Consider the following 21,664-nt stretch of genomic DNA (forward strand, 5'->3'; position numbering starts at 1 on the left):
GTAGATCAGATTTCTATCTAATACAGACATTCTTTTTTTTTATGCTTATTTGAGAGAGAGAGAAAGTGTAAGCAAGGGAGGAGCAGAGAGAGAGAGGGAGAGAGAGAATCCCAAGCAGGCCCCATGCTGTCAGCACAGAGCTCAATCCCACAACCCTGAGAACATGACCTGAACTGAAATCAGGAGTCAGATGCTCAACTGACTGACCCACCCAGGCGCCCCACAGCCATTCTTTTTTAAACAGTTTTATAGAGCTATAATTCAGATACCATGTAATTCACCAATTTAAAGTGTATATAATTCAATGGTTTTTAATATATTCAAGGAGCTGGGCTACCATCACCATAATCAATTTTAGAATAATTTTAATGTCCAAAAAAGAAAGCATATACACATTAGTCACTCATTTCTGCACAAACCCTTTGACCCTAGGTAACTAGTTATCTACTTGTGTCTCCATGGATGCAGTTCTCTCAGTTTTTGCTTCATATGCTTTGAAACTCTGTTATTAGATGTATAAATATTTAAGATTGTTATGGTTTCTTAATTAATTGACCTATTTTTCATTATGAAATGACCTTCTTTATCATGGTAATATTCTTTGCTCTGAAATCTACTTTGTGTGTTATTATTATAGTCACTCCAGCCACTCTTGACATTGACTCCAAAAGAAACTTTAACTCCAAACATTAACTCCAGGGAAAGTGAAAAGATGTTCAGAAAAGGAAAATGATTGTAATTTACTACATGGCTAAGCCCTAAATAGCATACATAGTCATGATAATGCAAATGCTGAATATCAATCTATTCTAATTTAAATTCCAGTGCAATATATTGAAAAGGATGGAGGAATGGGAAATGTTTGTGTGTGTGTGGACGCACATACTGAGGAAGAAGCTGAATCTTTGTAATGCATACTGAGAGGTTAATAAATATTGCTTAAATCAGGGGAAAAAAATGTAGCCACACCACATGTTATTTCACAATATGGAGGTACGTGTCAAAATCAAGGGGTTGGGAAACTATGCAAAGGGTCAGATAGTAAATATTTAGGGGTTGTGGGTCTTGGGGTCTTAGTAGCTATGGCAGCTACTCAACTATGCCCTTGCAGTATGAAAGCAGTCATAAACAATATGGGCATCCTTTTCTTTCTTTCTTTTTTTTTTTTTAAAGTAAACTCTACATCATATGTGGGGCTTGAACTCATGACCCTGAGATCAAGAGTCACTTGCTCCATGGACTCAGCCAGCCAGGCACCCCTGGGCATGGCTTTTCTAATAAAACTTTATCGTAATAGGCCTGAGCTGTTTATTAATTCCTGACCTAAAGGAATTGAAAGTAGTTGACTCGGAGGTAAGAAAAACAGGGGTGAGGTGGGGCTGGGAAATGTTGTGGTCTTAAAAGACCTTGTATAACAAGATGACTCTTTAAATTATGAGTATGTGTTATTTTGCTTAAAATAAAAAGAATCAATAGAGGGTAAAAATAAAGCCCCCTGCCAAGACTGTCTGCCTCTTGCTTAAAGAGACTGAATGGGGAATTAGTTACACAAAATTACCCAGCTCAATATCCTATATATAATGTGAGCTTTTGAATTGGTGTATTGAATCCTGTATCCTCCCATTGCCTTTGGGATGTCGTAATGAAGCAGTTGTGAGATTTTCCTAAAGGTAGAAGGCTGATTTCTCTGATGCATTGTTTCAGAGAGTTCAAATTCTTCAATCACTTGGCAGAGTTTGCAGCAATGGTGATACCTGCAGCAGTGAATCAGAGACACGGAAAAGACTCCTAACATTTTGAACCCAAGTTTGGGAACTTTAATTGAAGATGGTGTAAGAACAGAAGCAGAGTGAACCAATAAAAGATGGTATCATTACTACCATACTCCTATTACACAACAGAGAATTCCAACTGTCTTAGACTTCCCAATAAGACCTCAAGAACAGAACAGTTGACTAGCATTGGATCCAAGGCAACTGTAGGGACCTCAGCACCCAAACTAATGGATCTTCCATTTAATCTTTTGACATTAATGTTACTGATGTCACTTCCCTACTCTTTCAGTCTCTGCTTCTTTTTGTGCCCTCTGCCTTTTTGTGCATTCTTGTCCCTAACCAACTACGCATTTTTTAAACTTTCTCGCTGCCAACTTGTAGTGTCTGGAAGGCAGTATCCTTTAATTTGTTTAAGGCCTGACATGACACTTTTGGCCTCTCTAAACTCTTTACTGTCCTTCTAGACACTGCTCTTATTGCTGTTTCCTAGTTTGGATTATCCATGGTTTGGTTACTTTCTATATTAGGCCTTTTCACAAATTGGTCTTCCTTTGGCAAGGGGTCAACCCCAGTTCAAAACGCTGTGGCTACAGAGTCAGGGTCACATAGAACAGAATATGGCCACCAAGAGGTTCCCTCCTAGTTGTGGTCTATGGAAGGGACAGTCAAAGAGAGGTAAAATAGAGCTAATGATTAAGAGATGGAACAGCTACTGAGGGTAATTACTATGCCTAAGGACAAAGAAATAGGCAATATTTAATTGATATCTATTAAGGGAGGTCTTTATAATAAAATCATACAGGGGAGAGTAAGAACACAGAGTTAATGATGTAGGGTGGGGTTAGGTGGGAGTGGCATTGCATAAAACCTACATGAGAAGAATGAAAATTCCCTAAATTACCTGCAGAAGATCTTCTGAGTCTGGATTGGAGATGTCTGTGGAAGTTAAGGGTAGCTGGTTGCTTAAACATACTTAGATAAAGAGGGAATGGGAAGTGAGTCACAAGAGACCAACATATTGTACGATTCCATTTATATGAAGTGTCTAGAATAGGCAAATCCATAGAAAAAGAAAGATGAATAGTTGTTTAGGGCTTAGGTGGGGGAAAATGGACAGTGACTACTAATGGGTATGGGGTTTCTCACGGGGGTGATGAAAATGTTCTAAAATTGATTGTTGTAATGGTTGCAAAACTCTCTGAATACAGTAAAAAGCATTGCACTGTACCTGTTAAGTAGATGAATTATATATCATGTAAGTTATATTTCCATAAAGCTTGAAAAGAGGCAGTAGAAGCTTTCCTGAGATTCCAGTATCATTGTCTTGAAATCTTAAGTTGTTGCTGGACCATGGAAAGCCATAATTAAAAAGGAAAATGGTCTGGGCAAACAGTCTCTCCTTTGCTGTCCTGCCCACTGCTCCCTTGTGGTGTATTCAGTAAACTTCTATCTCCTTTGTTCTGCCCTGGGTGAATTCTTTCACTGCCCCTGCCACCATTCTCCACCCAATCTGGATGACCTGGCATTTTGTGGCCCATATGGGGAATCTCTGCTGGGCCCAGACTCTCCCTGGATTCTCCAGGAATTTCTCAGGACTTTTCCTCAGAGAACCATCTCTAGTAGTCCTTGAGGAACTGATGACCTTGGCTGAGGTCACTCCTTGGTAAGGAGCCAAAGGCCCCAGAGGGAAATTGCCAGACTGCCCTTGCCTGAAAGGGTGAGGGATTTCCCCTCTTGACCTTCAGAGGAATCCTTTCTTCCCTCACCTTTCTCTTTTCAGCCCTTTGGCAGTCTAACCCTAGTACTCCTCCACAACTGAAGCTTTCTGGCCAGGGCAGCTATCCCCATGTGGTCTGAAGGTCCAAGGGCAAACAGGTTCGACACCTCATGCCTGTGAGGGCGAAGACTGCTTTCCTCTCCTCTCCCACTCCATCCCCCTGAGGTCTCTTACCAATTTGCAGCACATTTGGCAGCAGAAGCTCATCCAGGGCAAATCTGCACACATTACAGACTCAGTTGGGACTCTTTCTGATGCTGGCTGACGCTCAGCTGCCTTGCTTCCTTCTCCCCTGCACGCTTTTTTCCTTTGTTCCCTCAGATCCAACACCATCTTGATCTACAGGCAAAATACATTCCTACCTGTCTGAGTGAATCCAACAATTATGTATAGGAATGATTATTCAATAAGGATTCCAGCCCATGCCATCAGAGGGTCCCCTCTCCCTAAATCCCATGGACCTGGCTACCAGTGAATTTCACTCCAATCTCCTTTCAGCACATTAAATAATACCATGTTCTGGTCTATAACTGCACAGAACCCCTGATGGACCCACAAGTTGAGGTAGAGACATGCACCCACCCTGTCTAGCAAGAAGCAGCTACTGAAGATGAGACCTCTACTCAAATACCAAAGATTTGTCATTGTTGATCTGTCAGGGTGGAATCCAGAGGCTGTTTTACGCAACAGGTTTGAGCAATGGAAACCTGAGTAAGGCAAAAGGGCCCAGAGTGATAACCAGGCTGCATGCAAACAGGTGCATTAAATGACCCACCTCAAAATAGCCATAGCCCCCAGCTGCCCAATGGCCTACTTACAACCAGGCACTGTTACCAAAAAAGGAAAATTCCATAGGTTCCCACACCTCCTCATTTCACCCCATAACTATAGCACCCCCCCCCACCGCCTCCTGGCAGACAGCCTATCCTTTGCTGTCCTGCATGCCACTGCTCCCTTACAGTGTTTTCAAAAAACATCTGTCTCCTTTGAAAAAGGGGGGGGGGGGGAGGCGTGGCTCAGTTGGTTAAGTATCTGGATCTTGATTTCAGCTCAGGTCACGATCTCATGGTTTGTGGATCGAGCCCTGTGTCAGTCTCTGCACTGACAGCGCAGAGCCTGCTTGAGATTCTCTTTTCTCCCTTTCTCTGCCCCTCCCCTGCTCATGCGTGCGCGCTCTCTCTCTCTCTCTCTCTCTCTCTCAAAATAAATAAACTTAAAAAAAATAAAGGGAAAATTGGATGGTCAGCACCATACCGTGTCCATGTTATGTATAAGCTACAGTAAAGAAAGCCAACAAAAAACTAATCAAGTCCAAGCTTCTGAAGTATATATAACTATAAGTAAAGCAATGTATTCAATAAATAGATTTAAATATAAATCTGTATGTAAATTTTGTCAAGTATAAATAACATCCTCGTCACTAAAAAAGTAAGCTCCTAGTGTTAAGGGATAGTATTTTACTTGAATGATCATTAAATAAATTCAATTAATCTTTCTTGTTGGTTGCTTAATTTTACTTATTTTTTTAATGTGTTATTTATTTTTGAGAGAGAGAATGTGTGTGTGAGCAGGGGAGGGGCAGAGAGAGAAGGGAACAGAGGATCTGTGCTAACAGCAGCAAGCTCAATGTGTGGCTCAAACTCATGAAACGCAAGATCATGACCTGAGCCAAAGTAGGACACTCAACCACCAGCCACCCAGGCATCCCTGGTTGCTTAATTTTAAAGTAGTTTCTAAAAGACTGATAGCATAATCATTTCTCTGGTAAAGGTTGAAAAGTGTCAGTGAGATGTCTGAGTGCTGGCAAAAGGTAGGATAGATGGAAGCTAGGTCCCCTGGCTTCTTACCAGCTGTTGTGACGTAGGTAACTCACGCATTGAGCCTATGTCCTCATTTATAAAGTGAGGATAATGGTATTAGACTGCCTCCCTTACAGGTTATTGGGAGGTTATAAGCTTGTGTGTGAAAATACTTCAAACAAGTTAAACTCCATGCAAGTGTATGATACCTGTTCTCATTAAGCTAGATGTCATTTAGTTAACTTAATTCCCATGATTATGGTTAATAAGATAGCGTTCTGCAAAAAAGTCCTCTGCTCGCTGCCTAAAATGCCATTTGTATGCACAGTGAACTCTATAAGCTTGTTCTGCAGCCATCAGGATATGTGGCTATCAGTTTAATATCTTCAAGAACATTGTTCCTAGAAATGTTGTTGCAAATGCCCTGAAAAGCCCTCTTCCAAATATGAAATAGGCTTATAGGTTAAGACTGGGCATGCGATCATCCAAGAGATGAGAACTGGTAATAACACTGCTGCCACTTTATCAGAGAAGGTTAAGAAGGGACCTCCAACCTCAAATTATAAGATGTTTGCAACACATCACATTTTGTCAACCAAATAAAGAAAATGAAGTTTAATTTCCCAAATTTTTATTAAAAATGGACTCTCATCAGATATGTTATTGCAAAGATGAAATCTCACAAAAGAGCAGTAAAGTTTGCTGTAATAATAAGCTTTAAATAAATATAAACTCTTTTTGCAGTTCTTTAACTTGAGAGGTTTCTGTTATTAGAAAAAGGTGTTTTCTTTTTTCCATGAGTCATGGACATTTTCCTACAAGAATTTCTATTTATTGAAGTAACGTAAGTTGTTAAAGTCAGTAGGGAGGAGTAGTGATCGTTGGGGAGGGGGAAAAGATGGTGCAAATTTAAGTCTCTGAAAAAATTAGAAAAACAATTCCCAGTTCATGTCTTAAAATCTTTATTATTTGGTACTCCTTTAATGTAAAAATAGCCATTTTTCCATAAATCCTCAGTCTTTACTTTGCACCTTTAAAGAGTTGAAATAATTCTACCCAAGTAACCACAATAGTCCCACGGCAGATACAAAGCTAAAACTAAAAGGAAACTTTTCAATATATCCTATAACATGCATTTGGTTATGGCTACCTTAACTGGATATTTTTTAGATCAAATTTCTCCTTAGGTAGCATTTTCGTTTTGGAAAATGCTGAGGTCAATGTCTAGGAGCAAAATATGTCTATGCGACACTCCTTTCCAATTGAAGATATTTTATAGTTAACAAGCAAAACTGAACATGACAAAAATAGCCTGAATACAGTACCAATTCATTAGCATTTCCCTGGCAAGCTTCCCTTTGGCATTTTTGCATACACATAGGAGTCCGTTTTGGAGGGCAATGGGGGTGCAATAGCACTACTTGTTTTTTTGCTTAGCTCCATGAGAGTTAAACAGATGTGTGCCCAGTGGTATAGGTATTCGATGACACTATTACCAAACTTCCATACTTCAATTCGAGAATGATCTATACCAAGAAAAAAAAAAGTTAGTATGGATAGTTTTGTACCTTTATTATTAAAATATATAAGTTCCAGTATTATGATGAAAGTTCATCAGATATGCTTTGAATCAAAACCATGGCAGAATTTTGTTTAAATGTATAATTATAAGAAAATGGATAAATAAATTTTGATACATTCATATAAGAGAATATTGCATAGCATTTAATGAATAAAGAACTAAAGCTACACATTCCATTGTGGATAAATCTCAGAACGTATTATCACAAAAAGCAAGTTGTAGAATAATATGTTCTTTTGGATACAATTAAAATATAATTTAAAACACTGCAAAATAATTTTGTATTGTTTATGGATTCATAAACATGTAAGTAAAAGTAAGGAATCATGCATAAAACTGATAAACATCAAATTCATAATAGTCTTAGCTCTAGAGAGGAAAAAAAGAGAATGGGAGGGATCAAGGAGAGGTAGAAAGTCTCAACTATTTCTCTAATGTTTTATTTCTTTAAAAATGTCTGACTCAGGGCAGCTGGGTGGCTCAGTTGGTTAAGTATCTGACTTTGGCTCAGGTCACAATCTCATGGTTTGTGGGTTTGAGCCCTGCATGGGGCTCTGCATTAGCAGCTTAGAGCCTGGAGCCAGCTTCAGATTCTGTGTCTCTCTGCTCCCTCCTCCCCACCCTGCTTGTGCTCTGTCTCACTCTCAAAAAATAAACATTAAAATTAAAAAAAAAAAAGTCTGACTCAAACATGTATAACATTCAGATTGGATACAGAATATGGCTCTGTAATGACTACACAGGTGTTAGTCTCTAACTTTGGTTTGTAAACTCTACACCCAACGTGGGGCTGGAACTCAGGACCCAGAGATCAAGAGTCTCATGCTCTTCCAACTGAGCCAGCCAGGCACCCCTGTAATTTCTATGTTTAAACTTTTTCCTAATTAAAATTTATTTTAAAATATGTAATAACTGCACACCATATGTTTCATTTGTTAAATTGTAAACTATTAAACTGCCATTCATAAAAGTTACTTTTTCCCAGGAGTCAGTGACTAATATCCAGATAGAATGGTCCAATGAAAAGAGAATATACTTTAAAATTGAACATATCTGGGTTTCAATCTTGGCACTACCCCAACTAGTTCTGTGACCTTCAGCAGGCCACTTAATTGGTGTTAGCCTGTTTCTTCTTCTACAAAACAGGGATAACACCTCAGAACTGTTATGAGGATTAATAAGAAAAGATATTTAAAAATCTGTCACAGAGTAGCTGCTAAAACAATATTTCTTTCAGGTGCCTCTCACCATTAGCTCGATGTTTTATTCATTTTTGTTACTTCTTATGTCTACCACAGTGACTAATCCAATAAATGTTTGCTAATTTGAGTTGAATAAACCATTAAGTGATACTTATAATTGAATAAGAGTTTTTAAATGTCATCTTATATCCAATGGCTCATTAATGACAAGTATGTCCTTCATGGATCTGTATTAGAATGACAGAACGGGGTGCCTGGGTGCTCAGTTGGTTAAGTATCTGAATCTTTATTTCAGCTCAGGTCATGATCCAGGATCTTGGGATCAAGTCTTGTGTCTGGCTCTGTGCTGAGCATGGAGCCTGCTTAGAATTCTCTCTCTCTCTCTCTCTCTCTCTCTCTCTCTCTCTCTCTCTCTCTCCATCTGCACCTTTCCCCCTGCTTGCACTCTCTCTCTCTAAAATAAAATTTTAAAAAAAGGATAACAGGGACACCTGAGTGGTTCAGTCGGTTAAGCATCCAACTCTTGATTTTGGCTCAGATCATGATCTCACAGTTCATGAGTTCGAGCCCTGTATCGGGCTCAGCGCTGGCAATGCAGAGCCTGCTTGGGATTCTCTCTCTCCTCTCTCTGCCCCTCCCCTCCTCTCTCTCAAAATAAATAAATAAACTTAAAAAAAAAGAATGACAGAACATTTTATTTCCCTATATTCTATCCTTTCTTTCTATGAAGGAACAAGATTCCCTGAATTAGATTTAGCCTTTCTATGATTTCAAAGTTTTGACTTCAACAAAAGTACAATACAAGATATGAAAGGCACGTAAAAACTGGGAAACATTCACAAGTCTCAATTTTTATTTGAGGCTGATTTAAAACATGGAGGTACAATTTTCTAAAACTTTTTCTTTCAACACACACAGAGGCACTGTCTTTTCTCTCGGTTGTAACTGTTCAGTAAATGTTGAAACAACATTAAATTACAGAATGGTTAAATTAGGTCTTTCAAATATTAAAAGTCTTTTCAGATTATAGCTCAGTAACAAATGAATAAAACAAAAACAGATGGTGGTCATGAGAGCATAGTACAAATATCTGATTTATCTCAAGTTCTGGGCAATCCCAGACCAATCCACATACATACTTAAAATATTGAGGTGCACTAGTTGTAATTGATTCCTTTTTTTATTAATTCACTTCCTGGAAACTTTACAAAGTAATGCTATAGGCTGGAAAGATTACTTTGATTATCTTAACGTTCCAGTGTTATGAATCTAAAGTTCATCCTAGAACACACCTAAAACCAAACCTAATTCATTTTCTGAGATACCGGCTCTGCTGCACCCCACAGTTTTTATTCTTTCTGCCCTTTCCAAATCCCCATTAAGAGCTCTGTTCCATTGATGCCTGCCTGCCTGCCACAGCGTTTTTATCTCAACATCCAAATGAAACAGACCCCTATCTGCAGCCATTATTAAGCTAGTCGGCCATCTCCACGGTGACTCAAGGACATGAGGAGGGGGAGGGAGGCCTCTCCCTTTCACAAGCCCCTGTTGCTTATTTCCTGTCTTATTGTTACCCAGGACAGAAGCTCTGAACCTATCTGGGTTGTGGTTCCTGTTTGCCTGCGTTTTCCAGTGAGTGATGTGTTAACAACAGCTGTAATGATTTCTCTAAGGAAGCCTCCTTGGCTCTGTTGGGTTCCCATTAACAACGGTTGAGCGCTACTGCCCTCTCGTGGTGGATGGACGCCAGATTTTGCCGCTTGGCAGATGACAAGAGCCAGATTGCACAGGTTTGGTAATTCTTTCAAACAGACCAATTTGTTTCTTTTCTAACTAGTTAGAAATTATGGGTTTTTGTTTTGTTTTGTTTTTTTGTTTTTTGTTTTTTGTTTTGCTTTGCCTTGGTAAAGCTTATAGTAAATTATTGGAGGAAATCTGAGCTAAAAGAATTGCTGGGTCAAACCCTTGAATCTGTTTATAAACCTATTAACTCAAAAACATTTAATGGTATTTTTGTAGGTTCTAGTTTAATCAAACTTTTAATTACATAAGGAATTGATTTTGCTGAAAGCTGTGGGATAGTCCAGGATATTTCTAATTCAAACTCCCTTTACAGATCTCTGTTTTAACACTAGATTAGTAAAATCCCCTTTTGGGAATTATAGGCAATTAGAAAGATGGGCAAAGCAAAAATAATGAAGTACTTAAGCATCAAGTTCAAAAGTCAAAGTATAACTGCTCCTTTCAACTAATAACCCAAGTATTTCTTGAATGCTTCTCTCCTTGGCCTTAGTTCTTAGTTTTAGTTCCTTTATTTCTATTGTTTTGTATACCTTGTGCCACCTTTTAACATTACTGCCACATGCAATGGGCTGAATGTCCTACAACATCCTATAGCTAAAAGATCATGTGTGTGCATGTTTCAGTCAGTTCTTAAGTAGGTCAGAACACCCATATTGGCCATGGCTTTCAGGCACTTACTATGTTATCATTAACTTAAAGTGATCCAAAATGTACTGTAGAGTGCTGCTTCTAGGATCAATGTTAAATGGGGAGGTAAAAACACATTTTTTTCTCAAATTATCCAAAGTTGGGTAGAAGTTTGTTCCAGACTGAACATTGTGTTCTTGCAGGCATATTAGTTTCATTTCTGTTGGTATAATTTCCTTACAATATCACATTGTATTGGCGCTTTTTTTTCATGATATATCTATAAATCAAATATGAGAGGGGCGCCTGGGTGGCTCAGTTGGTTGAGCATCTGACTCTTGGTTTCTGCCCAGTCATAACCTCACCGTTCATGGGTATGAGCCCCACTTGGGATTCTCCCACTCTCTCTCTGCTCCTCCCGACCTCATTCTCTCCCTCTCTTTCTCTCAAAATAAATAAACTTTTTTTTTAATGTGAGAATTGAAATCAATGCAATTTGCTTTACAAAAATTCATAGTTTAATGCAGTAGACTCTGAACTCTAATTATGTACTTTCATCAGTAACAAATATTGAGCATGAGCCCCAATACATGTATATTTATTTATAAATCATTCATTTTAAAACAAAGTAGGCAGTGATGGGCAATAGGCAATAATTACAAACAAAAGTCCTATAGTATTTTTCTTACACCCCATAAGTACAGGTATCAGCTGTTTATCCTTTTGTTTCCTCCTTTTTGTTTGGAGCTTTGTCGAGGAAGCTTACAGAGGGCTCTATATTCAGTAAACACACTCATAATCTCCCAGTTTTCACTCTGGTTCTCTCCCTCTCAACTGTGTCTGATGTCCCCCAGTCCAGAGACCTTCTATGTTATCCCCTTTGAGAAATAAATTTCTAGTGTTGGGGAGAGGAAGTTGCCCAGTGGTGTGATGTAGAAATGAGATACAGACAAAAACACTAAAAACAGAAAGAAAGGAGAAACAACAGGGAAGAAAAAACTTCAAAAAATAATTATTGTTGGGGTGCCCAGGTGGCTCAATGAGTTAAGTGTCAGACTCAATTTCGGCTCAGGTCATGATCTCACGGTTTGTGGGTTCAGTCCCTGCATCCGGCTCTGTGCTGACAGCACGGAGCCCACTTAGGATTCTCTCTCTCTCCCTCTCTCTCTGCCTCCCCCACTCACACCCTCCCTTCCTCCCTGTCTCTCAAAATAAAGCATATGCTCACACAAAAACTTGTAAACAAATGTTCATAGCAGCATTATATACAATAGCCAAAAAGTAGGAACAAACCACATGTCTCCATCAACTGATAAATGGATAAATAAAATGTGCTATATCCATATAATAGAGTATTATTCAGCCATAATAAAAGAATGAAGTATTGATACATAGACCAAAGATGAACCTTGAAACATTATGCTAAGTGAAAGAATCCACCTTGTATGACTCCATTTATATGCAATGTCTAGAATAGGCAAATCCTAGAGACAGAAAGTAGATTAGTGGTTGCCAGGGGTAGGGGTAGGGAGGGGCAAAGAATAGAACAGCTAATGGGTGCTGGGTTTCTTTTCCAAGTGATGAAAATATTCCAAAATTAGTGGTGATGTTTGCAAAACTTTATGAATATACTAAAAACTACTGAATGGTACAGGATAAATTGGTGAAATTTGTGGTATATGAATTATAATCTCAGTTTCTCAAAAAAGACAACGGGTCATTGTCTTCAAGATTATGTTCCCTGGGAAACTAAAAATCAAATATGAGGGTTGAATAAAAACATTTTCAGACATGAAAGTCTCAAAAAATTTACCATTCACACACTCTTTCTCAGAAAACTACAAGAGATACGCTACCTCAGAGCAAGGCAAAGTAATTTCCTATGATAGCAGCAAAATGGATTTCAGGAAGGCAACTGAGTAGCAGATCTGGGTGGGGGAAGACCCCAGATAGAAGGAGAATCAAGATCTCTAGAAGGGATGGCTTCAAGGCAAAAAAAAAAAAAAAAAAAAAAAAATGGAACTAAAAAAAATTACCTGATAAAACTTCCCCCAAGGGAAATTATATGGAGAGACAAAATGGATGGGGTGGGGATTGTCAAGAAATACAAAGAAAATTTAGGAATTTAAAAAATAAAACTGGGGCGCCTGGGTGGCGCAGTCGGTTAAGCGTCCGACTTCAGCCAGGTCACGATCTCGCGGTCCGTGAGTTCGAGCCCCGCGTCAGGCTCTGGGCTGATGGCTCGGAGCCTGGAGCCTGTTTCCGATTCTGTGTCTCCCTCTCTCTCTGCCCCTCCCACGTTCATGCTCTGTCTCTCTCTGTCCCAAAATAAATTAAAAAACGTTGAAAAAAAAATTAAAAAAAAAATAATAAAACTAAGGGGCCCCTGGGGGCTCAGTTGGTTAAGCTTCCGACTTCGGCTCAGGTCCTGATCTCACAGTTCGTGGGTTTCAGCCCCGCGTCGGGCTCTGTGCTGACAGCTCAGAGCCTGGAGGCTGCTTCGGATTCTGTGTCTCCATCTCTCTCTGCCCCTCCCCCGGCTCACGCTCTGTCTCTGTCTCTCAAAAATGAATAGACATTAAAAAAACTTTTTAAATAAATAAAAAAAAAATAAAAGTGAATTATTTACTTCAGGAAAGACAAAGAGTGAAAAAGGAGCAACCAAAATATGTTATATGTTCAGCTGTGGATCATATTTGCATAGGCAAAATCATGTAAACAATGCATTTTGATTTAACTCCAAATGATATTATAATTACATTGGGAGGACAGGATAAGAGAATGGTGGTACAACAGAACTCAACTTTCATCTATAATAAGAGGAAATCAGTTGACGAGGTTTAAAATTGAGGAATGAAAAGATAGCAATGCTCTACAGTATTAAAAAGACAGAAATGTGCACATGCCAGAAGAAATAGTCAAAAGAGTCAAAAAGAATGGCCTCTGATGAGGGGACCTGGGGAGACTGAGAAGAGAGAAGAGGGATGGGCTAATGACTCTTTTGTTAGAAGGCTTTTAGTTCCAGTTGACCTTTTAAAATACTTTAAAAAAATATAATTTTTATACTCCTTTGAGATAAAAGATTATTTAACATCCACTAAAATGAAAAAAAAAAAAACTGTGTCAAGGAAATCTGGAAAAATATCTTAGCCTTAAATAGAAAAAGGTTCTCATTAAACTGATTTTTAACAGAACTTATTGGATATTAAAGCATCAGTGATGGTACCTAGATAAATAAAACCATGTTGTTTCTCTAATTTCAATAACAACTGTTGGAAAACTTCAAAATTTAAAACCAAAAGCAAAAAGAGAATTGATGATTTGATTTTTTTTCTTTCTTTTTTCCCCCAGGATGACTTGGACTAGAGATGGAAAGGGTCTGCATGCATGGGAAATGGGTCAAGCATCCAGGCCCCAGGTCTTTACTGAACCCTAAACTAGTTTCCCAGACAGTGTGTGAGTTGAGTGCTTCTCCAATATCTTTCATACAACGCCTTTTAAGAGGTATTTGCCAGAACAAAAGGAATCTATTCTGAAACTAAATGGATGTTTCCTCCTCTAGAGCCTGAAATCTGGTGAGCATCTCATAAAAGGCACCCTCAAGGCTCCCTGTTTAACCCAGGTCTAACTGTGATTGCAGGTGGGAAAACAACAAATCTCAGAAGGAATCACCACCCAAGAAACCAAGTCTAAGAAGGTGGTAGAGAACTGTAACTAAATCCAAACCAATGAGGGTATATAGAGGGTCCAAATTAATAGGACAAAACAATATTCTTGGTATCTTGTTCATTTTACTTTGACTTGTTTAAAAGAACCAGGCATATGATCACAGTTGCATATTCAGTTCAGTGCTGTGTTCACATTTCTTATTTGTGGAAAGTTGGTAGTGTCTTATTAAAGGTTCCTATCTCATCTTCAGCTGTGCCATGAGGAATGAAGGAGAGGCTTGTCCCACTCTTGCAATGGAGGGAGATAGAGAATAGCAATTGCTAGAGCCACCACGATGGTGGCAGTAGTGCTTAGGGAAAGATTGCCTGGGGAAGGTGAATCTTGAAGACAGTTAATCAGGGTTGTGAGTCCAGCAGTCCTTCCCCCATGATGGTGGGTCATCTCCCTCCATTGCCATCTCTGGTGGATCACGGTGGTGTTTTTTTTTGAGGAAGCTGGTGAATTTCTTTATAGATGGTAATAGCACATCTATCTGGCTGCTTTGGCAGAGGAGGAGCTCTAGGGCTCCTGCAGGGGAACTCCTGCAGAGACCAGCATCTATAGACTTAGAGACCCTTGGATTTAGGCTTGGGGAGGAAGTATGGCCACTTGGCAGAAATACAGGCTCTAGAGAGCAAAGTGATTCTGGTCACACTTGAAATGAGAGATCATTCTTCTTGCTTCCAAGTCTGATAACATTTCCCGGTAGATAACATGTGTCTAACCCCCTGGGATGGGGACATGGGACAGGTATGGGACACCCTACAGAAAGAGCAGGCAAAGTTGGCAGCATAGGTCCAAAGTGGAGTGGGGAAAATAGATCCTTGAGAAGGTGGTCAGGTCATGGGTCTTCAGGAAGAAGAGGACAACTACTGGAAGTGCTTTAGGCAGAGTGACAGAGGTTGTTGGTGCACTACTGCATGCACAGCTGTCTGGGTCCTGGTCCAGGGGTCACTGGAGGCACTGGGTTCCCTTACAGGAAAGTATGTCAGCAACATTCACATGCAATGAATGGCACAGCCTTAGGACGCCAAGCTTGCTGAACAAAGCTGTCCAATACTCCTTCATAGATGACAGCCTCAATCTAAAGGTGGGATTCAGCTGCCTGGAATTCCACCAGAATATAAAATACCCCTTTTGATGCAAATCAAAACCACAATGAGATATCATATCACACCTGTTAGAATGGCTGTTATCAAAAATTCAAGAAATGACAAATATTGATGAGGATATGGAGAAAATAGAACCCTTGCACACTGTAGGGAAGGTAAATTGGTAGAACCATTGTAAAAAACAATATGGAGGTTCCTCAAAATACTAAAAATAGAACTACCATATGATCCAGCAATTCCACTTTTGGGTATATATCTGAAGGAAAAGAAATCACTGTCTCAAAGGGATATCTGCACCCCCATGTTTATTGCAGTATTATTTATAATATCCAAGACATGAAAACATCCAAGACTTGGATGGATGAAGAAAATGTGGTGTACATATATACAACGAATATTATTCAGCCATAAAAATAAGGAAATCCTGTCATTTGCAACATGGATGGCCCTGAAGTCATTATGATGAGTGAAAAAAAGTCAGACAAAGTCAAGTACTGTACGATCTCACTTGCATGTGGAATCTAAAAAAACTGAACTCAGAAACAGAGCATGAATTGGTGGTTACCAGAGACAGGGGCTATGTGCAAAGGTGGTCAAAAGGTACAAACTGCCAGTTATAAGATAAATAAATTCTGGGAATGTAATGTACAGCCTTGTGATTATAGTGAACAATACTATACTGTATATATGAAAGTTTCTAAGAGAGTACATTTTAAAGGTTCTCATCACAAGAAAAAAATCTTTTAATTAAAAAAATGTTTATTTACTTGGGGGGGGGGGGAAGGGAGAGAGAGAGAGAGAGAGAAGGAACAGGGGAGAAGCAGAGGGAGAGGGAAAGAATATCAGCGGGGCTCAATCTCATGAACTGGGAGATCATGGCCTGAGCCAAAATCAAGAGGCAGACGCTTAACCAAATGAGCCACCCAGGTGCCGCCCCCCCCAAATCTTTTAATTATGTGAGGTAATGGATGTTGACTAAACCTACTGGTGGTGACCATTTCTCAATATGTAGATATATCAAATCATTATGTTGCATACCTTAAACTAATACAATGTTATATGTCATTATATCTCAATAATAACTGGGGAAAATTAAAAAAAATAAAAAATAAAGTGTACCTTTTCTAAGACATTAAAAAAATATATATTCCTTTCTAGAACTAGGATGAAGTAGGGTGATAGTTGACAGCAGAAGTCCTAAGAAAGTGTAGACACATCACCAGCCCTGATTTTATCTTCTTGGCAAAATCATTAGTTTGAAAGGCTTGGTGGGTTAGGAGCTGTGTTAACAGTCCCTCCCCAACCTGGGCAGAAATGACCACTGTTGGTGGTATTTCATGCTAGGTAGTGTTGTTGACTGGGGCTTTAGTTAACACTGCTAGAAGGCTCAGATAAATTTTGAGCCACAAATTGCCCTGCCAGAGGCTCTTCTCTTTCAGGCACAAACAGAAAGGTGCCCCCGTGAGTTCCCCTTCTTTCCCTAAATGGAGAGCTTACAATTTCCTAATACAGTTGCATCTGAAGGAGAGAGAGTTGGTGTCTGGGTGGCCTATGAACTTTCTTGATTGCAGCAGAGACTGCTATAATGCTAAATGTTTGGCAGTGGTGGTAGAAGGGGGGCCTGAGGGCTATTAGGGTTCTGGCTGAATCCAGCTGTGTTAACTGCAGTTGGAATTCCTGCCACCTGAGGACACTGTTGGAAAAGAGAAAGTGGTGGAAGCTTTGGCGATCAAGGCTGCTCAGGAATTGGCTAGCACAGTTGAAAGGAGAGGAGAGGAGGCAGAAATTTGCATGTTTACCCAAACAAAGGAGCTGCATATGACTATAGGAGTTAGTTCTGGTAGGCAAATCAGAGGTGGAACCTGAACTGAAAAGATTCCCATAAAGCATTGGGACAATGTTACAGAAGATGTCTTTGTCTGGAGATGAGCTAATTGAGGGTGAGAGCCAAATCCTGAACACACTTGCAAGATGGGGAGTTGTGGGGCTTGCTCCTCATCCCCAGCTCCCATCTGACAAAAGGACTAGATTTTTCAGTGGTGAGCGCCTGTGTCCTTGCCCGAGAAGGTGAAACAGCAGTCTGAGAGGACACCAGTGACCCTACTAGCAGGGTCTGGCTCTAGGCCAAGGGGCTGGCATGTTGGGGTCTACGAAGTGGAGCAGGGACTCAGGTCGCACGTGGAGGGGAAGGGCCTACTGGTGCTCATGGTGGGGACTAAATCTACCTTAAAGGGAGAAGCAGCAAGCAGGCACTGACACAGAGATGTTTCTTCTGGATTTTTAAGTCTTCAGTGAACAGTGAGTGAACAAGTATGGAACAAGTGTAGACAAGGATAGAGTTAAACAAGTTTTAATCTTTGGTTTTGCTCTTATTATAATTTCTCTTGAATAGCACCTTAAAAGAAGTGATACCTGTGACATCTATAAATTCAGAGGCTCCCATGAATCAGCCCAGAGTCATGAGGCTACAGAAGCCATTCCAAATACACATTCTAATCTTTATTTTTTTAAGTTGATTTATTTATTCTGAGAGAGAGAGAGAGAGAGAGAAAGGGCAGAGAGAGAGGGAGAGAGAATCCCAAGCAGGCTCCACACCTTCAGCCCAGAGCTTGATGCAGGGCTCAGACTCACAAACCCATGAGATCATGACCTGAGCCCAGATCAAGAGTCAGATGCTTACAGATGCTTAACTGACTGAGCCACACAGGCACCCCAGAAATTCTAATCTTAACTTTTATTTGAATGTCATGTTCTCTCCTGTTCTCTAGCATTCCCAAACTTCTGAGAGTATCTTGCTTTCCTAGGTGATTCGATCTCTCCCCTTCATCTATCTGCCCTGGCTCACTGCTACATGCTTCCACTGCCAGAGACACCCTGAGGAGTGTGGTTTCCTTCCTCTTCTCAGACTTTCTTTGGTTCTCAGCCTCTTGGCATAATATGCACATCACAAAAGTCTAGAAACCCTTCTGACTTAGTCCAGAGTCTCTACAGAGAGTTGGAAAGGTGGAAGGGGAGGAAAGGGACAGGTTTAGTAAAAAACTTCTACAGAGCCATTTTCCCAACTGATGGTTAGTTTTTCATCAGTAACAAAATAGATACAAACTTTAAATTTCTTCCTAACTGGTACATTCGCACAAATGGCCTGAGGTCTCTGGTGGGATAACATACACCCATGGAAGAATGTATGCCTATATATGTATAGATATATTTTTTTTAATTTTAATTCCAGTGTAGCTAATATATGGTGTTGTATTAGTTTCAAGTGCGCCATATAGTGATTCCACAATTTTATACACTCCTCAGCCCCTTCACCTAATGGGTATTAAGGAGGGCACTTGTGAGGAGCACTGGATGTGATAGGTAAGTGATGAATCACTAACTTCTACACCTGAAACCAATTTTACCAAATATGTGAACCAACTAGAATTTCAGTACAAATTTGAAATAAAGAAAATCCCTTCACCTATTTCACTCTGGATATTTACTCTTATATGTGGTCAGTTCTCTGTGGCCAAAGAGTTCATCACCTTTTCCAACCTGGGAGCTCCCCTACTCTGATTTCTGGTGATTCTGCTTCTCCAAAAAGTCTACATTACTCGCGTATAAAGTCTCATGATCTATCATTTTCTTTGGTTCTTCATTGAAACCCAAAGATAGTAATAGCCTTTTTCCTTAATGTACTTGTTTCTTTTCCTCACTGCAGCCCATATCCTCTATTGTTTTTTAGTAAATAATGCACATGTAGTCAATAAAGTGGGAGATGAACATGATTCTGAATTCTCAAACGTGTGGCATAGACAGTGACTTTGGGTAATGCACTCGATTATAGTGTTCCTCCCTGTAGAGGATTACCATCAGAACTATTTTTCCTAAAAATTGAACTTATGAGGCACTTGCTTTATTGTGATAAAAATATCTGAATATTTGAATTGTAACTATGTTTTATTGCTGTTAGATTTCGAACACAATGAAGTGTAAATTTACCTCTGATATATTCACCAATGAGCTTTAAATTAACTTCCACATGCCTAGCAGTTGGATCAAAGGCACAAATGTTCGCGACAAAGTGTCTGTTAACATACTGTGAACAAAAGAATAAAAGTTATGGGAGCATCAGCAAGTGAGAGTATCCAATTCATGAGTTTACATAATTCCATTTCTGTAAATTAAAAAAAAATTTTTAATGTTTATTTTTGGGAGAGAGACACACCCAGAGTGTGAGCAGGGGAGGGCAGAGAGAGACACAGAATCCAAAGCAGGCTCCAGGCTCTAAGCTGTCAGCACAGAGCCAGATGCAAGGCTTGAATCCACAAGCCGTGAGATCATGACCTGAGCTGAAGTCGTCAGATGCTCGACTGACTGAGCCACCCAGGAGCCCCCATTAATGTAAATTTTAAAACAGGCAAAACCAATCTACAGTGTTAGGAGTCAGGATTCTGGTCACTCTTGGGGTGAGTGAGAAAATGTGCGTGTGTTTGGGGGGGTAAGTGATAGGAGAGGGTACAAAGAAAGGCTTTGGGGGTGCCATTAATGTTGTTTCTTGAGCTAGGTGCTGGTTACAAATGTTTATTGTGTAAAAAATCTTGCATTTTTACTCTTAGGATTTGTGCAATTATGATTTGTATACCTAAACTTGTGTGGGTTATTCTTCAACAAAAAGAATGTTTAAAAAAAAAAAAAACTTACCATTTTACACTTGTCCCAATTTCCGAAGTCACTTGATAATTCCAGCTCTGGATGAATGAACAAGATAACTGCTAACAGGATGTCATGTACTAGTTTTGTGTTGGCCTCCACCTCCTGGGACTTGGTGTCTGGCAGGTATGTGGGCTCTACCGAAGGATGATAGTCATAGAGTAACAGTGATACAAAGTCTAAGGAGGTAAGCAGTTGGAGGCTTTCCTGCAGCTCTTGCAGCATGATTCGGAAAAAGAGAATTCCTGCCCGCTGGACTTCACCTACATTTTCAATCTCTGAAACAACAGAGTAACATCTCACACTGTTGTTCAGTACATATATTGGTTTTTCATAGCATTCTGAACATAATACAGTAAACTTTTTTTTTTCCAGGAAAAAGACAGCTATATCCTATGCTTTTAAACAATCTTCAGGGGCGCCTGGGTGGCGCAGTCGGTTAAGCGTCCGACTTCAGCCAGGTCACGATCTCGCGGTCCGGGAGTTCGAGCCCCGCGTCGGGCTCTGGGCTGATGGCTCGGAGCCTGGAGCCTGTTTCCGATTCTGTGTCTCCCTCTCTCTCTGCCCCTCCCCCGTTCATGCTCTGTCTCTCTCTGTCCCAAAAATAAATAAACGTTGAAAAAAAAAATTAAAAAAAAAAAAAACAATCTTCATTTCTCTAGTCATGAAATTAATATGCAGAAATGGAATTACACTGGTGAAGCTCACAGGAAGAGGCTTTGAGGAAAGGTAAAAACTCAGGTTTTGGAGTTGGACCTCAGGTTGAATACCCACTCTTAGGTTTGTCTCTCTGAACCTCCTTTTCCTTTCTGTGAGCATAGGCTGATCCCTACTTCCCTGGTGATCTGGGAATTGAATAAGATGATATAAGTAAAAGTGCTTAGTGGTAAGTACATAGTGGATGCTCAAAAAAACATAAATTTTCTTCTTTTTTCTACCTACTCCACCCTACCTGGTGGCAAGAAACCTCTCAGATTAATCCCACGTAGTGTTACTCTATTTACTCCATTCTAGATAGCCAAAGGTCTCCATGTTTCCTTCTTCCTTCCCTTATGGCCAAACTGATTTTGTACTAAGAGCAGCCTATTGGATGTGGAATCACAAGCACTGGGGTCTAGTCTTGGGTTCTGCCACTAAGCTCCTATTGGACCTTAACTCTGATGGTTTTTAGCTTCTTTATCTGTAAAACAAGATAAGATTCACTTGTCCCAGCAAATGAATACTGTGTAATCTAGTGGAAAGAGCACCAGACTGGGGTGCAAATCCAGGTTTCATCACTTGCTAACTGTGTGATTTGGTGTGAGTTGTTTAGTTTCTCTGAGCTTCACTTTCCTCACCTGTGAAATGAGGTATCACCATTCACCTCACAGAGTTAGGGTAAGGACTAATTGAAATTACATATTTAAAGTGCTTGATACATGATGAGGCATTTAATAAATGCTAGTTCTATATTGCCTTTGTGAGTCCTTCCAGTTCTAAACCATATGATTCTAGCCAAGAAAATGAGACTTAATACCCTTTCCTCTAATTTATAGACCACACTCATCAGCCCAAGACTGCATGAGGGAATTCCTTTTATGCTGT

General features: G+C 39.8%; 1 protein-coding gene across 1 annotated transcript in view; it reads right to left on the reverse strand.

The window, feature by feature from the left end:
- Positions 1 to 6,683: 6,683 nt before the first annotated feature.
- EFCAB5 (EF-hand calcium binding domain 5) overlaps positions 6,684 to 21,664 on the reverse strand; it is a 200,993-nt gene continuing 186,012 nt past the window's right edge. Inside the window, exons 24-26 of the mRNA XM_030295821.2 lie at positions 20,072 to 20,358; positions 19,370 to 19,466; positions 6,684 to 6,877 (exon numbers count right to left, since the gene is read on the reverse strand). Coding sequence (XP_030151681.1) covers positions 6,684 to 6,877; positions 19,370 to 19,466; positions 20,072 to 20,358 — 578 coding nt within the window. The remainder of the gene's footprint in view (positions 6,878 to 19,369; positions 19,467 to 20,071; positions 20,359 to 21,664) is intronic.

The sequence above is a fragment of the Lynx canadensis genome, chromosome E1 (genome assembly GCF_007474595.2).
Source record: "Lynx canadensis isolate LIC74 chromosome E1, mLynCan4.pri.v2, whole genome shotgun sequence".
Classification (NCBI taxonomy): domain Eukaryota; kingdom Metazoa; phylum Chordata; class Mammalia; order Carnivora; family Felidae; genus Lynx; species Lynx canadensis.